At 30.6% G+C, this 19,784-nt stretch overlaps 1 protein-coding gene across 2 annotated transcripts in view; it reads right to left on the bottom strand.

Annotated features, from left to right (window-relative positions):
• Drip (aquaporin homolog protein drip) overlaps window positions 1-19,784 on the bottom strand; it is a 61,253-nt gene that overhangs the window by 20,751 nt on the left and 20,718 nt on the right. For both annotated transcript variants that reach the window (XM_076402321.1, XM_076402320.1), the window contains exon 2: window positions 18,035-18,237. In XM_076402321.1, the coding sequence (XP_076258436.1) occupies window positions 18,035-18,237 (203 nt within the window). The remainder of the gene's footprint in view (window positions 1-18,034; window positions 18,238-19,784) is intronic.

Here is a 19,784-nt window from a genome sequence, read left to right on the forward strand (position 1 = left end):
ATGAACATTTGTGTATGAGAAAGCTCTGTATAAAGTTGATGCCGCGCGAGCTCACTTTTGATCAAAAACAATGACGAGTTGATGATTCGGAACAGTGTTTGAAGATGATCAAACGTAATAAACTCAAGTTTTTGAGTCGATATGTGACAATGGATAAAACATGGCTCCATTATTTCACATTTATCCGCATTTGAAGAAAAAGAAAGTGCTGCTTCACCAAGAAAATGCACCGTGTTACAAGTCAGTGAAAACGATGGCAAAAATCCATGAGTTGAGTTTCCAATTGCTTCCTCATCCACCGTATTCCCCATATCTGGTCCCCAGCGACTATTTCCTGTTCTCAGATATCAAAAGAATGCTCGCTGAGAAGAAATTTTCGTCGATTCCCAAAAAATGTGTTGGACTTTTCAATTGACTTGTTATATAGAGGGAAGTATCTGAAATATTTATTTCATTCATTAACCCCACAAAGAGCTTATGCCATAGAGCCACCAGATTTTGAGGAGATTTTGGGAAGATATTTGATCGCTCATTGTCATGCACATATATATCTTTTAAATTATTTTTCAGTACATCAGTTCTTTTAAGATCCATTTTCGCAATTCTCCAGCATTTCGAAACAGAAGGCGCTAGGTCCGAAAATAACAACGAACAGGTATGCAGAACTGCCCATTCGAGCTACGACAGTATCCTTCAAAACTCTTACAACGTATAACCGAACATTGTCCAGCAAGAGGATGGCTTCGCGTCTGTTCTTTGAATCGTTATTACCGGTTATTTTTGCAACAATACGTCGTTCAGTTTATTTAATCAACGTCGGTAGTCACATTACACCTTGGTAAACTCATCATACGCATAACAAGACTTTATTGACATTCTGTTTACTTAACAAATTGCTTTTTCAACTATTTCATGTGATAGTGATAGATTTCCTCTTTTTGAATCTTTCCCATCATGCACTGTGACTCATTATTTCGTCAACTGTTAAGCTTTATAAACATTATTTGAAAGTTTGAGATGGATTTTCATTCAACAGGTTCTCTCTAAATTATTCAATTCTTTTCTCTGAACCTTTTTAGTCATCAGTAAGTGAGCCCACCAACTAAATTATCTCATTTCTATATACTCTTCTAATGGTTCAATATTGAGGTCTTTTATTATTTCTGTGCTACCTTTTATTCAGCCTGGTGATATTTGACATTCCTCTCACTTGAGTTCTTGGATTTGGTTTTTTTAATAATACCGAAGCGTCGTAACCGAACTTTAGACTGCTCCATATCTATTACAACGTCTTATATACCTTAATTGTCATTTAGTATATACCTAGTATAAAATTATAAATTCGTTGCAATTTTTCCAATTCGGTCTACCGCTATATTCCAATATTTATTTACTTGTCATTTTCCATCGTTACTTTCATAGTTTGATTTTCATTCACATTTCATTTCACATTTTGTAGCTGCCTGTCATAATAACTTTCCTTTTGTTTCTGTCCAATATAAGTTCATGTTTATCTATGCGTTAGTATCCTGTTATATCTATTTGGGATTTTCTAGAAGTGGTCATAAGTCAGTATCTATACATCATCGAAAAATCTTCCGACATTTATATTTTTAAAATATATGCTATATGTAGTCCTATTTTGTCGGTGTGACATATCTTTATTATTTCTTCCATAAATGTTACAAAGAAAGTTGGTCTTAGTCTTTCACCTTTTTTAATTCTGCTTAAATTCTGAAGATGTTTGAGTTTTTATTGTCTGTAATTACAGGATTGGATAAACACTTCCCATATGTTCCATAATTTGAATAGTATAAAGCTTTCTTTTGAAATTTAAACCCTGAAAAACACTTTTTGTCATTTATTACCATTTTTTTAAATATAATCCAAAATATTTATTTTTTTAGTCTGTTATATGTCTTTTCCAGATCTATGAATTATACTATGTGTGTTAAACTCCACATATTATATATGTGGAACACTTTCGGAATCCACTCTGTTATTATATTAGCAACTTGTCAAATTCTGACTTCTCTGTTCTCTGCCTGACTGACAATTTTCTATAATTCCTAGATCTTCAGAATTGTCACTCTCTCTTTCCACCTTTTATAGAGCTGGGTTTATCTTTCGAAATATTATTTATTTAAGACTATATCAGCAATGTCCCTTTTTGGTTGGTTGTTTGTGCCTTCTCTTGTTACCGTTATTACTAATTAATGATCAGTTCCGATTTCTTATTCATTTATATAATTCCGTTCGTCTTATCTAACGAGTTATTATTTGAGAGGGAAAATATAAGCCAAAAGAGAAAATAAAGAAACCATTTTCACTACTCAGGAAATACCCATTAAACATTTAATTATGTGAATTTCTTTTATTTTCTAGATAAAATATCTCCAACTTGCCATTATAAAACCGCCCACGATACTACATCGTCGTCTGCTCCGTCACCATTTCACTATTTTTAAGTTTAAGCATTATTTATTATTTGATCTGCATCGTAATTCCAATTTGTATTGTTCTCCACGCGTAGATGGATCTAAAAAATATGCAAGCCGCATAACAATGCCCGCTAATGCAATGCATTCCTGCGATATAATCTGACGATATAAGGTTTGTAGGAATTAGAAAGGTTAAATGTTGGTTATTTAGAAAAATATTTATATCCAAGCAATCCTTTATAGGATTTAAAGGATGAGTTATATGTAATAATAAGCAGATTATTTAATAAATTTTAAATCAAATTCAGTACAAGTTAAATAATTTTTAATAATGATTTTTTTGTCTATACTGAAATTTTTTTCATGTTTGTACATCTAGCTGGTTCAACAGCTATGATCTATGTTAGAAATTGTTTTACTACTTTGAATAAATTCTACGAACCAAATTAATATTATCTGTCAAAAACCTGAAACTGATTTGGCAGATTTCAAGTTATTCAGAATTTCTTAATTGCTTAAGTCTAATAACTACCCCAAAAATTTCCAAACTTCAAATTATTAGTTAGTTTCTATTATTCAAAACTTTAGCCCACATTTAAATAGGACAACCGATCTTAGGGGAGTTAGGGGCATAAATTTTAGGAATTGTTTTAAGTGAAATAAAAAATCCCGCCTAATGTTTTTATAGCTACATTACAGTTGTTTAAGAAAACGAGACATTTTCGGCGATTTTGTCCTTCAAACGATAGTCCTTTTTATGGTCCTTCCTTTTTCAAGATAGTCACTGGAAATTATTCCATGCGCATCCCAAAATACAGACGCCATAACCTTACTAGCCGACTGTTGCGTTTTCCCACGCTTTGGAGTGTGTTCATCGTGTGCAGTCCACTCGGATGACTCTCGATTGGATTTGGGAGTGAAATGAGGGAGCCATGTTTCATCTATTGTCACATATAGATGCAAAAACTCGGGTTTATTACGATTGATCATATTCAATTACTGCTCCGAATCATCAACTCGTCACAGAGCTTTCTTATACCCAAATATTCGTGAATGATATGATGTAGTTGATATCTTTAGAGTGTCTGCTATTTCATTCAATTTCAATTTACGGTTATTCAAAATCATTTGATGGATTTTTTTAATGTTTTCGTCGATAACAAGCTCTTTGGGGCGCCCACTGCTTTCACCGTCTTCGGTGCTCATTACCAATCCTTGATGGTTGATTTTCCTATGGCAGTGTCCGGATACTCGACATCAAGCCATGTTTTTGCTTCAACTGTATTTTTTCCATCCAAAAAGCAATATTTTATCAACACTCGAAATACCTTTTTATGCATATTTTTACAATAAAAGTTTTTACAATAACTCAAAATGCTATAATTCACAAACTAATGATCCGACAGCTGTCAAATTTATAGACGCATCTTTTGAGGGTTAGGGATAACTAAAAAACATATTGATTTCATTCTAGTAGCACCATCTATGTGTCAGGTCGGAGACTTTTCAATTGACCTGTTATAACATGTTAACTGTTCCATCAAAGCTATGTCAAAATAAACTTCTTCGATTGATTATAAATTTCTATCGCTACTTAACCAAGAAGTTATCCCAATAGTCAATTTATCATGACATGACAAACAGAAACAACTACCTTTTTTGGCTGAAGAATATCATTAATTAAATAATTTTCTTAACTTAAAACTTCTATGTTTAGAATTTTTAGTAAGAGTTATTGATAACTAGTAGCGTTCAACTGCATTAAAATGTTAATCATGTGCTTAGATACCTACAGAGTTATCACTCCAAATCGTATCATGAATTTTCCATTTATATTTACCTCCCAATTTCTGTTTCTTCACCTTTTTACGTATCCTATGAATTTATATACCCCTACACATAAATATGCTTATTTTTGAATCTCTTTCTTACATCTGCTCGCTAATATCTCATAATTTCCTTGTTATTTTAATTATAGTTAATTATAGTTAACTTTTAATTATTAAGACCTAAAATATAGCTTCTAAATAATTTACAATAATAATTAATTGTTTGCTATATCATGAAAGATTAGATAATATAAATATATGATATATATTCAAGGACCTACTACAAAAGTCATCAATAAATCTCAAGTATAACAAATTAATTAATCAACGCCAAAAAACCTTTGTTCTAGTTTACTTTTGAAGAATTACATAACTGGTGTTCACCTATAACCTGAGGCCATCGCTTTGTTCCAACGAAAGAAACACTTGTTGATTCTTAACATATGTTTCTTTTATATTTAAGAGATTTTTTTGGAAGCACAATTCCGGTCTCTGAATATTTTCTATAAAACTTAATTAAACTAATATTAAATTATTTTGTATTTAACATAATAGTCTGAAACATATTAATTATGCATTCATACGAGGGGTTTTTAATATCATTTTAAATAAATCAAGAAATGGTACGAAACATATTTGTTTTTATTAAAGCAGATAATATCAGTTGTATCCAGCACATATTGAAGGAACTTGTTTATGATACTTTAGAGTTAAAGAAGCAATAAAATTTTGGCGCGACTTAACACCGACAATATTGTTAACCTTCACAATTTCTTGGGGAAAAGTAGGCAGAATTTGTTTTAAATATCGCATTTGGAATAGTTTATTCACCTACTTCAAGTCTCGGAACCATACAGACGAATTGTCATAATAAACCAAGAACCTGAGTTTAGTTTTTGTTATGATATTCACCTTCTTTAATATACGCCTTCTTAAAGTACTGGCAGCCAAGCTACAGGTCAGCCAACTCGGTCATTATTCTAGCCAGTCCTGTAATGTTGACATTTCTGTTGATGATACTTTATATCTTCTATAACGGTAAAGAATACTTGAAGCCAGATATTAAGGCTGCTACATATTCATTGTTCAAAGCAGGCTATAGTAGGAGTCATTGAAAACGGTCAACAAACAACAATCCTTAATCCATTAAAATATCCTCTATACTCCTTTGAAATATTCCGATTTTTCTTCGCTATATAATACTCGCGATTCTCTAACATAAATAAATGATAATACACGCTCAAGAAGTAAACGAACCAATACAAGAAAACAACATCGAGCCCCTCGCGCCTAACCAGTTTTGTTCACCTTACGCGGCTAGGTGGTGCCCGATTGTCTGGCGAAGCCATCGAATCGACCGGATCTATGGTCGTTCGATTGGAATCAGCGACACGGCGACGGTCGAAATGTGGGCCACAGCGACGGCCGGATTGCGTCAAACAGTAGCGCGAGTGAGAATACAAAATTCGGTGCCCTGAGGCTTCAGTTCTTTTTTTATCGGAATTCTATATACGGTTGTTATTAATTAAGCTTTATCGTTAATACAAAAGAAAAATCATATTAGCACACAACACTTATACGATACAGAAAAAGAAATAATAATGATATTGGTTTTGGTTAATTGGATATAGGTGAAATTCACAATCACATTTTGTGATATAAAAATGAAAATTGCAAAATATAGTGTATGCCAATTATTGTTTTCGAGATATCAAATTATAACTTAAAACTAGAACTTAATTAGCGATTGAGAGATGTACTCCCACTGATATACTACACATAAGTATAAAGCACGATAGAGTTATCACACATAACTTAACTACACCAACAAGCAGTGTACATTCACATTCAAAATTCGTTCATATATTAACAATTTATTGTGGAATTCTAACTCGGATTGTCGTTAAAGCAATCACTACATTTCTTTCAGCCTCATATAAAGTTCTGGTCGTTTCATAAAGTTCTGTGTTTTCCATATACTCCTTCCTTTCGAGCTTGGCATCAAATGTTAGGCCTCAGTAGTTTCATACGGTGCTCGTAAACGGAATTATTTTAGAATAAATTATATTATCACTGATAGGTAGTATGTGAAATCTACACGTGTAGACTTCCGGGCATTCAATTTTATTCGCCATTTCTTAGTTCGATCAATAATATTATTGACAGGTGTTTATATTCAATTTACAGTTTTATCAATATTGTTATTTGTAGCAAGTAGTAAAATGTCTTCAACAAATGTGGCATACAGTCTATCCAAAATAACTTATATATAAATAAACTTACGTTATCAAGATGTATAATGTATTGCCTATTGTAAATTCGTTTTAATACCAGTCATACTTTACTTCTCATTTCAATCTAGTGTTGGATATATAAATAATTGGGTGGATGCGCCTACATCTGACGTCCTCTGACGATGTATATCTGATTGCATAGTCGATATTAAAGATTTCCTGTAAATTATAATAAACGCTACGGCGCATGCTCGTACTAATGCCATCCGGACAGGATGAAGATCCCGCCATCTTGATTCATTCTGTGTTGGGGCTTTGACCGATATGTTTGTCGAAATAAATAGAGAGTGACTCAGTTGAATCCAGTGTTTTAATTGCCCAAACACCTTCACCAAATCGATTCTAACACTAATTAAAAAGAGATACAATGCTGGCCGATACGTTCGAACATGTAACCGTCCACTTGTCAGATGTTTCAAAATTCTTTAAAATATCAGTGATAATAAGAGGTTATAAACCGGTGAATGTTGTCTTGGCGCTTTGCTTGTTTTGAGAAATTTTAAATCGCTGCCTAACATTTGTAATTACTCTGGTTGAAAATGCCGAAGCCAATAACTAGTCAGTCAGAATCAGATTACGTCTCTGTCAATGACTTTGAACAGGAACGAGGTAACGGGGCTCGTTATTAACAGTAAAATGTGTTAGAGAGGTATAGTATTAATACTATTAAATAATAAGCTGCTGTAGTTTTTATTCGAAATATTTGTATTGTGTTGCAACTGCACTGAATATTGGTATGGATACGAAAAAATCATCAAAAATCACAAAAAAAGGAAATCAATATAATGTTGGATTTAAAAAATAAGTGTCTATAAAACTTGATGTTAGTACTATTAGAGATTATGAATCATAATGTGAATTAGAATTTATGAAATATATAAAAACAGTGAGTAATTTTCTCTGTTAGGGAACTAGGATTTAAATAGTGTAAAGGTAACCCATGAAGAGGTCTAATATAAATTTAAAACATTGATTTTATAAGAACACAATTTTTAAAAGCATCTAACAAAATTAAGGAAGATTTTTTGTTTCTATTTATGTATAGATATAAAATATTTCAAAATGAAATATTCAAGTCATTCGAGACAAGGTGATAATAAAAGTAATATAAACACAACAAAAGTTGGTGGAAAAAGTTGAATAACATTTTATTAGGTTTTGCTAGTCATAATATTTATTAAAATCAATCCAATTGAATTGGTATGAGGTGTTGCAAAGATTTATTACTATAAACACGCAAGTTGAGAATGATATACACGCCTGAACTGTCTGTATACATAAGACCTTTGATTTGGATTAACACCTTCAGATATACTGCAGAAAAAATTGACAACTGTTTTTCAAATATGGCAAATGTATTAGGAAGAATGCAGTGGTTAAATCTAGTTTTATCAAGAAATATATACACCGGTAGTAACAGAAGAAACCAAGGAGAATTAAAGTGATATCAAAATGACTTGACAAGAAAGCACTGCAACGAAGGATACAACAACTATGTTAAACGTAAAAGCCAAGTATGGTCTCCAATGAAAGTGAAATTTATGACTGCATACAACTATTTATTAGGTAGACTAGTCCCACGTGACTCTATCGTCAAAATAATGGAATAATATGATGATAGATCGTAATTGTCCTCGATATTGATGTAATTTTTGTAACGATATAGTTTTAAATGTGAAAATCTTAATTAGATCTTGTGTTTTGTTCACACCTAATGGCCAGTATATTGATTTTCCAATAGATTGGGATACACATTTAGAAGGATTAATTGTATCATATAAAGGTTTAACCTTTATGATAATAAATCGTCAGATATTAAAGTATGTATACTGATTCATCGATCATTTTTAAATATAATACTATAATATTCGATATTAATTAGTACTAGTGATCGCCCTTTGGTTGAAATATGGCCACAACTTCTTATGTTAAACATATTTCTCACATAATAGAGTAAATAGGATAATTTTAAAATGATAAGTTATGGTACTAAAAGTGTTTTGATTAAAACAATTATTAAATTAATATTTGATTTTATTATATATATTAAAACAATAACGAGCATAATTAGGTAACTAATTCTTTAAAATTTAGAAATGCATATTGAAGGAATATTTTTACAATCATTAAATTAGTTAACAGATTATTAAAAGTTAATAATTAGTCCAAAGAATAAAATGTCATAGAGTTATATATCTTATTGCATTCATCGTTAAATATCTTAATATATATCAATGCTTTAGAATATTTAAAAAATGAGTGTTAATAATTCATAATTACTTTTAATAACCCTATGATTCCAATAATGAAAATTTATTCATGTATTCACATAATCTTTATCTTTTTCCATATTCACTGACCGCAAATATATAAATTGAAAAACAATAAATACACCAGGCTAATTAAGAGCATTTTTTTTATCTAAATATTTAAATTAAATTGAATCGTTCTTTGCTTATTTATTCCATTCTTCGATATTTTATTTTTAATTTATTTTATTTATTTTTTATTTAACGGTAGCATTAACATTATACTATTTCCCGCAGGTAGATGTATTTACATCGAGCTTACGTTAATCTTTGCTGCCGCGCTAAATATTAGTGTGGGTACTGTGAATTATATCGCTTACAAAATGAAGAATAATACCTTAGATTCACCTAAGAAAACCCGTATACATACAAAGTGGGTGACGATTCTTGACCATCTTGATATTGGCTCTCTTCGAGACCAAATATACGAAATGTATAAGAACAGTAAGCACACAAAGTATGTTATCTATTATAAACAAAATTTAATAAAATTGTTTTAGAGAAAATTATCTGTATACATAAAACAATTAGGGACATGCAGCTTTTTGAGCGATGTAGGACATCCTTTCGTACACTCTTACAGGGCAGAGGTTTTAAATGGTGTAAAGATAACCCTCGGAGAGTTTTAATGGAACTTCCAGGCATTACCTTACAAATAATTCAATTTTTAAAGGCATAAAATAAGACTAAGGAAGATAAACTATTTGAATTAGTGTATGTTGATGAAACTTGAATATTTAAAGATGGTACATTGTGGCACTCTTGGCAAGACAGAAACAAGAAAAGTGTAAAGGCAATAAAAATTGATGGAAAAAGGTAAAAGTTACAATAGCATTCAACTAAGTATTGTTGGTCATTATATTTATTAATAATTAATTGCATATATATTGCTGGTCGAGAAAGATATTCCATCAAAAACTGTTTGGATATGTGGAAGGAAGCATTATCAACCAAAACACCTTCGGTTTGGATGAACTAGATAAGGCATACAGAGGAGGTAATTAATAAATGGTGGAACCTTGAACATGCTTTAGATTAGAAATTAACAGTTTAGTGGTTGAATTAGACAGTGAGTCGGAAAAGTGAAAGTGACTGAAGGAATTTTCAGGATATGTGATAATGCTGTGCAATGCTGGAAATTACTGAAACAGAGTGATGAGAGTGGAAACACATAAAGTTATGCACATAATTAATTGAATATGACTATAGAAAATGGTGTTGTAGGGCGTGAAAGATTTCTGTGCACAGATATGATTGTAATTGTTCAAATTATAGATTAGTATTAGGATACCAAGATGACTTGACAAGTAGTTACACCATCGAAGAAAATAAGAACTAAAAGTAAAAAGGTAAATATGCTCTCGAATGAAAGTAAAATATTTTTCTACGATATACAATTGTTAATTAGCTGGATCAGGCCTCCAGGGGATACCACTATAAAAAAAAACGCGCATAGAAACTCTACCTCATGGATGATGTGGAAAAGAGTTCAATGTGAACAAAACAAATCCAACCTACAAACTACTATACCTGTGTTCTTAATTGTAGTTTTAAGTCCTTCGATAATACATGTATTAGAAGTACTATAATGTTAAAATAAATTATGTTTGATAACATTTTTGTTCAATTATGTTATTTATATTAAAACTTTTTTGTATGTCAAAGCCAAACTGAACTAGAACTCAGAGTTCATGCGGCAACATTAAAATGTTTCGACGTCACAAATATCCATGACGCATTATTAAAAACACTAGCCTGAAATATTTGTTTATATATTTTGTGTCACCAATCTGACGGCTGTTATAAATTTGCTTGATTTAGGCGTATTTAATTTTATCTGAATTTACTTATTTTCAGAGCGTATTACCCAAAAATTTTAGGAATAAAATTTCTCGCTCCGTATAAGCTTTAACCGTCCCATTTCATGCCTCTAGGTTTTCCTTCAAAAGTGCGCCAAAATTTTCGCTAACCCGAGTAATATAGACTAACTATCTGACGCCCAATAATTGGAAAAGAAACGATAAATGATTACAGAAAAGAAAACATTTAATTTATTCAACACTAGACATAATGAAACAGACCAGAAATAATAAAACCATTTTAACCAGTCTATATATGGAGACAAAACATTTTTATCGTCCGTTCGCTTATAAATCGACTCGACGAAAAAATCGCAATTACATTTCGCCCAATTCCGATTCTATTACCTCACCAGAGGTCGCCCTACCCACAAACATATGCCACACACCGCACCGAACCTCCCCTCTACCGCCCCCTCCCCCTCACGTCACACGTTAGCGATCCTATTTGTTCACCTTTTATTTAATTATTATATAATTGCCGGTAACGGCGGCGATGGATTTAAAGCGACTTTTCTCTCTAAGGCTGCCTCTAAAGGTCACGCGAGAAGAGATTCGAACGTCGCCGTTGCGGGTTTTTCTTTTCGCGGACCGGGCGACGTACCGTCAAGCGAACAAGTTCTGGAATGTCCCGAGGCGTTAATGTTAGATCAAGTTTGATCGCGAGCAGTGTGCTGCGCGTCTCGGCCGCAATCGGGTCAAGGTTAATCAAGAAATGGTACAGCCGGTCCGAATGTTGTGTAACACTTTTGGAAATTTACATAATTTATCGTGCTAGATCGATAATATAAATTAGATCGAAGCCGACCGTTACCTGAATGTATACATGAATTGATTATGAATGAAATAGGTTTATGTATGCGTATTTGTATCGTGTACAATCACCGGTCGTGTGAATCAAGTTATTACAGTGTTAATTTATTCAAATTATAGGTGTGATACTTAATTATAAAGGGTTTTTGATGGATGGCGCCACTTAAATCTAGAAATAGAGCGAATGTTCAATTAAATGATAGAATTTACAAACTGTTATTAGTCAATCTGTATAAACTGCAAGATCACTTAATGGATTACTGACATCAAACATAATCAATTCAATCATCAAATTTCATCATTCAAAATCAATTTAAAAATAACAATTTTTCAGATTACAAAATTAGAAAAAATAGAATATTGAATAATGATACACTGCTTGTTTAAAATGAAAACAAATTAGAAGAATGCAATTGAAAGTAGCTCTATTCAAAATAATAGTGACGCACGTCATCACTATGTGCCTGTCGAAAGTTTTAAATTCGTTTTACAGTCAGACAATATTTTCCTTCTCATTTTATTCCATTTAAAAAGAGCTGAAATGCTGAAAAGTTTGAATATGTAACCGAATGAGATTGTCAAAAGTTATCCGTTTGTTAAACGTCTGCAAAATTCTTCAAAATATTATAATTACGGGTTATAAACCGGAAAACGTTGTTTTAACGCTTTGCGTTAATAAACTTCAAAATCGCCGCATTTTTATTGAAAATATTGTTTTGTGCGTTGCTGCTGCACTGAATATTAGTACGGACACGGTCACTAAAATATATCAAAAAATAAAAAACAATATAACCATAAATTCACCAAAAATAAACCATCTTTATGCGAAACAGATGACGAATCGAGATTAGCTTGATGTTAACTGTATCAGAGATCAAATATACTAAATTTATAAAAACAGTAAGTAGTTTTTTCAATCGAAACATATTTTAATACAATTATTTCAGAGAAAATTATTAGGAACAGGAACTAAGCGTAAAAGTTAAATATGCTCTCTAATGAAAGTAAAATACATTACTCAGATATACAATTGTTAATTAGGTGGATTAGGCCTTCGGGGGATACCACTACATAAAAAAACGCGCGTAGAACTCTACCTATAGTAGTGTAAAAAAAAGCTCAGTGTAAATGTAATGAAACAACTCTAACCTACAAATTATTGTGTCTGTATAATTAATCGTAGTTTTAAGATCTTCGATAATATATGCATTAGATGTTAAAGTAAATTATAATACATAATATTTTTGTTTCATTATTTTATTTACATTAGAATTTTGTTAAATTTCAAAGTCCTAATATAATAAAACTCAGAGTTGGTGCGGCAACATTGCGACGTTTTGACAGATCACGTGGGTTCACTACCGTTTTGAATTGACTATACCATTTATATTTATGTGATCCTTCGTTGACAATGAAAAATGTCGAGAACTGAACTCTAATGCTGTATACTGAATTTTATAAAGTCTGCATGGTGTAAAGTTTCTTTCTCAGATTTCTCAGATTTTAAGTTTTGTAACGTTGCTTAGTTCATGATAACAATTCAATATATCAAAATGTTGCATGTATTTATTTCATTATGAAACAGTTTTTCGTAATAAAGTTTGTACTATCGTCGGGAAGATTAAACCAATCGGCATAAAACATATTTTAAACATAAAAATGGATGTCACACAACTTTTGTATATTTTAATGATGGCGACTAATGCGAGAAATCGAAACTGGCCATACACGATCCAACACAATTACATAGAAATGAACTTATTGTTATATATTGTGCTGTGCCTATGAAGGACTCGAATAAACCCAATGAAAAAGTTCATACACTGAACTAAAATATAAAACGAGTTTGGTACCGGCTAAATTCGCCCAAGGGTCGGTTAAAGTGGAACAAGAGGTCTTGTTTTCGACATCAGCGAACGACAACATAATTAGAAGTGAATTCAGACACTTGATGGTTGAAAATATGATTCAGATTATTTCGCTATCGCCATTCAGGTGAGCCGGTATTAACTCTACAAGCAATGGCCTGAATAATGAGGTGCATTATAAGAAAATTAAATCGTTTTTGTGCCTGCAAGATAACTGTGATTCCAATTATCTAGTAAATTAAGTATTAAAAAGTTTTTATATGCTTCAATAGGGGTTTATTAACTCGTTAATTTTTTTTATTGTTAGACATTTTGTTTTTGCGTAGTTGGTTGACTTTGAGAAAGGCAAAAATAGAATGTAGAATGTAAAAAGATCATCTTTCTTATACTCACAGAAGCTTTAATAATTTAAATGATTTTGTATCAACATAATTATATGTACATTAATAATATTATACTTAAAATCATTGATCATATCTCACTTATATCTCAAAATAACAACAAAGAATAAATTAGGAAATGATTTCATAAATTAGAATATTATTCATATAATTACATTAAACTGCAAAATAGCACTTATTAAATAATTTATTATTAACACTATAGACAAGGGTCTATATAATTAATAATAATAAGGATATAATTTTTCGTTGTTTAATTTAATATTTTTTCTAATGTGGTATCTGAAGTTACACAAATCAAGTTTACTACCATGATAAGATTTTCTGGTATTATACTACTTTCTATTCAAAGAAATCTACAGCAAATGCACAAATAATTGTTATTTACCAAACTTAAGGCGACTTAGAAATGTTAATGTTGGAGTTGCAAACTCATATTAAACCATAGTTGAGGTTGTCAATTGTTTCAACGATAGAAAACTAAAAATTTCTTACCAACACATCATGACTTACGATGATGAATCTTGTGAAAACCATATATTAATAGTGCTATCAAAGTCATAATTGAAAGCTTCTACTGTACATTTAATTAACATGAGTATTTCAAAAGGAACAAAATAATAATGGAAGACACGACAGGAGTTTTAAATGAATATATCTTTTTTAATTACAAAATTTCAATAATTTTGGGCAATATTAAACAAGTTAGAAGTTAATAGCCAATACAAACAAAGCTAGTATTAACAAGTTAAACTGTGTATCTATTTTTTATACATGTGACAAATTTTAATATAATGTTATTAGCTAAAAGATAGCTAATGGTGATTTTTGTTTTTTATTTCTGGCGATTTTCTAAAGATAAATAAATTTTGTTCTTTCTTTTTCTTGTTATTCTATTTTAGTTTTATATAAAAGTAGACAATATCCTTTTTTAATTATTAAATACTGAGGCTATTGTTAATTATATATTAAATTTTAAAACATTACTGGGCTTAAACTAACAATCGTATTCACCAGAAATGTTTATTGCAACAAAATAAAACGAAAAATAGTATATTTTTTTTATTTTAAACCACCTTCTTGCAACATTCTTTTTTATATATTTTAAAGTCTCCTTTTTACCAATGAGGGTTTCTTTGGACTGTACCTACGGTTTAACGTCGGCTCCAAACTACGGCCCTCAGCATTAAGCCTACTGACTGGCCATTGATCAACTTAGAGGCCATCCCAGAACCCAGCCTGGTTACTGGCGTGACTGGGATGATTATTCCTTGTTGGATTTTCAAGTATTGCCTATAAAGACATTTACAACTACAATCACAAACATAAAGTACATCCGTGCCCCAACAGAATTTGAACCCGCGACTACAGCAACACTAGGAGAACCTGTCGCCTTGACAACTGTGCCAAATAACCCGGACCTACAACATTCTGTATTTTTTATCATATTTTGTATTCAAACAATTATGAATGAATCTTGAGATTTCGTGTAGCTATTAATGTTTGGAGGATATCAATCTGTTCAATGTCTTCCAACACAGAAGAACAAAACAGATATTAAACCTATAATGTTATAAATTACAGCCAATGGTTTATAATTTAACTCAAAAAATGAAAAAAAAAACAGATGCATTCAAGAAATATAAACAAAAACCTTTTATTTTTACATATAACATCCAATGATCACATTTGGTCAAAAGTAGACGACGACCTTCATTCTTCAACATTTCTGACCATTTTAAAATAATTTGTAACCTCGATCTAAACTAATTTTAATTATAAATAGCTAACATTTCATACCATTAAGAAACAAATAAAATTAGTGTAAACAAGTATTCTAAAGCAATAACATAATTAGCATTACTAATTTAAACATATTTCATTAATTAAAATAACAAGAAATGGTATATTGCAGGACAAAATTAAAAGAAAACTTTGCAATTTAATAATTATGTTTATTTAAAACCATTGATGCCACCAACAGTGGCCTTCTGCACTTTCTCACGGTTTTGAATTAGGATTTTAATTATGTAAATGTTATCACTGAATATATCATCCATATTACCAATACTATCATATTAATGGTATCAATAACTAACATATCAAGCATATATCTTTTCGTGATTTATTCTTGATTAAACCGTACCAGATTTAATCTGACAGTTCAGTGTTAAATTAATCAGTGACAATGATTATTTTAGTTAAATTTTATTTTAATTTTATCTTTCTGTAGTATTTTAATTCCATGGCGAAGATCTGATCTTCTGCGTGGGGAAACTAAAAGGTATCGATCGCATCATCTCATTATCACAACGGATGGCAGCGATGTTCCTGGATACGAGGCTTGGGCAGTCTGCAGTAATCAGCTTATGTAAGTATATTCTTCAAATATATGATATTTTTTAAGACTTTGATATAACGATATAGTTAAAAAGGCAGACAGGTCCTATTAGACAGATCACCATATCTAGTTAGTTCAAGTAATTTTATATAACGAACCATGTGAACATACAGTTGAGAGGAATTTGATTTTTATTTTTAAGTTATAAATTTTACAATAAATGACCGAGCAATGTCCTATTGCAAAATCACTGGCGTCATTTAAATCTGATACTATCTGTTTAATAAAGGCAATCGATAGCAATCTCAAGTGAGTTGGACCCATGTAATCCTAATCTAATCTAAGCTAAAATCAGAAGGTTTCATCCTCCTACATTCGGCTTTGCCAAATGCGTTGACTGTTACTCGACGATTTTTTACGGATTATATTGGCAAAATTCTAATTTTTCATAATTATTAAAAATAAAAAATTAGAAGTTATATAGGTAAGGGGTCTAGGAATTAAAGAAATCTTTGGAGCCTAAATTATCACCATTACTACAACCCTTAACATTTAGCAGACAATAAATTGAACAACAAAATAGCAATAGAACAACATTTTTTAAATTTCCATTCCATATTTGATTATTTATAATATTATATCAAATTATTAAAAAATGCCTTTAACGCTCCAATAATTTCATCATATTTTACAGCAAAATCCTATATTTACAAAGCTTTTACAGACATAATACAAATCTGTCAAAAATAACTCATATTCATTAGTATAATCGAATAACAAATTCAATTGTCGAAATATGAAGATACGTAGATGTATAGACAATCATGATCCTTAAGGTTCTCAAAGAAATAACAAATTATTATTATCATTTATAATAAAATGCTATAAATATTTTTATATGTAATAATATTGTATGTAATATTGTTATTGCAAAAATGCGATATATATATATATATATATATATATATATATATATATATATATATATATATATATATATATATATATATACATATATACAAATATTAGGATTTAGTGGGTATAGTAAATGTCTTAAACAGTGCATAATTTGGAACTTTTTAGGCATTTATAGTAGACCAAAATTTTTTAAATTTCCATTCCATATTTGATTATTTATAATATTATATCAAATTATTAAAAAATGCCTTTAACGCTCCAATAATTTCATCATATTTTACAGCAAAATCCTATATTTACAAAGCTTTTACAGATATAATACAAATCTGTCAAAAATAACTCATACTCATTAGTATAATCGAATAACAAATTCAATTGTCGAAATATGAAGATACGTAGATGTATAGACAATCATGATCCTTAAGGTTCTCAAAGAAATAACAAATTATTATTATCATTTATAATAAAATGCTATAAATATTTTTATATGTAATAATATTGTATGTAATATTGTTATTATATATATATACAATATATACATATATATATATATATATATATATATATATATATATATATATATATATATATATGTTATGATATGTTTTATTATGACCAGTTTCATTAATATTCCTATTGCCTATTTGATTATTAATCATAATAATATATAAAATTACTATATAATGGCCACAGTGGTCCAATAATTTCATTATTTCCGCGGGAAAAACCCTGTAATTACAAAGTTTTTACAAACAACAATATACAAATTCGTCAAAAATAACTCACACTCTTTACTATAATCGAATGCAAATTCAATTTTCGAAAGATATTACGTAAATATATTCATGTTCTACGAAGTTGTCAGAGAAACAGCAAATTATCATCGATGAAAATGGAGAATATATAATTTTAGTTTTACTAAATACACAACAGTTCGATAATTATTACAATATCAACCTACCTGAGCCATAGCAGCCACAATTAAACCAAAGGTAAGAGCGATTTGAACCTCACTGGAGACTCTGGATGCGCTGATAGCTATACAAGAACCACATCCTATAGCAACCAACAGGAAGGTACCCACAAACTCAGCTATCAAAGCTGTCCAGATGCTTCGATTCTCGGTTATATCCGAGACACCGATGATACTCTCAGCTCCAGAACCTGAAACCAATGTTAAATATTAATTTCCATCTATTAAAGTGGAGTTTCTAGTTAATATGTTGATTTCGTTTTGGTAATGTTATTAATTCTAAACTGTACATTTGTAAATTTTATTAATATTGAAAATAATTTCTACTAAATAACCATTAGTTTTAATCCTATTATGCAGAATAATATTGTTTGTTTCTGGTACTAGTTCGCAAATAGCTCCTACATATTTTCCCTTATATGCATCAATTTTTTATAGATCATTAGAATAACATAGATCCTTGACACATCCGCATAAGAAATCGCCAAGTGAACGTCGCCAAAAACGATTAATAACGCGGTTACCGAACTTAATGCGTAAAAGATTAATTGTTTCGCGACTTGTGTGACAAGTTGCGCCATCAAGTTAAAACCAAAGTTTAAATTATCTAATACCAACCAGCCAAAAAAAAAACAATTGCTGGTCTCTGTAGCGTACGCATTCTACAATGACGCTATTACCATTTTCAGTTTAAATAATAACACCTACACCAAGCGGTTACTCTTTTAGTATGCAACAGTTTCTCTACCACTACATCTGGGTATAAAGAATCACAAATCTAATGATTCTTTTAATTCTGCACTTACATAACATCATCAGATTTAAAAATGAAGAAAGACATTTTTAAATACCATAAAAAAGGAAGGTTTCGCAACTACCCCATGGTTTAAAAACCGCAACAGGATTCAGACTTAAAGCAGTAAAGTAAATGACAGAAGAAAGTAACACGACGAAAAAACTAAATATAGGAGACAAATGAATACTCCATATCAAACAAAAGTCAATCACCTAATCAGACGTTGAGAGTTAAGGTGGCATTTTCTACAATAATCAACTTATCGATAGACTAGCATGTCCGTAGAAATAAAAGGCGTACAATATTAGAACAAAATGTCAAACAAAAGAAAAAAAGGAATTTAGGCTAAGGGTATCGAAAAATATCGGTATTTTTTGAGCCAATATTTTTCGGTAATTTTGTTTGCAAGAAGTTTCGATAGTTGTGAATGAGATACTGGAATTTTTAGTTGTGAAGTAAAATATCGAAATTAAAAATCTAGATTTATCGAAGCAGGGTATTGAGCTTTTATTTTGGGATTTAGGAGATAGTAATGAACGTGGAATTCGTAGAAAACTAGGACTGCAGCGAAAACAGTTGAATGGAATTGAACTTTTGTTTGAGAGTTTTCTTTTTGAGAGTTGCGTGGTTTGGTATCGATATTTCTCTCCGCACCTCGACATTCCTAATTCAAGGTTGTTTTTTCGTTTCCCCTGATCTTACCAATTCAATAACAATTAATTAAATTGTATTTAATTAGACTAATTATTTGCTCAGATATCATGTCCCTTCGAAATTAGTTAATAATTATGTATATCTATGTTAGATTCCTCGTCACAAACTGGAGAAGTGTTCTCGACAAGACACGGAACGATATTGATTCCGTATCCTTAGATCAAAGGGATACATTGGGTTCCCTGGACTTATCGTAAATCTCCAATAATATAAACACTAATTCAGCAC

This window comes from Rhynchophorus ferrugineus, unplaced genomic scaffold, assembly GCF_030347505.1.
Source record: "Rhynchophorus ferrugineus isolate W39M unplaced genomic scaffold, kcgeb_rfMv2 rfM4, whole genome shotgun sequence".
Classification (NCBI taxonomy): domain Eukaryota; kingdom Metazoa; phylum Arthropoda; class Insecta; order Coleoptera; family Curculionidae; genus Rhynchophorus; species Rhynchophorus ferrugineus.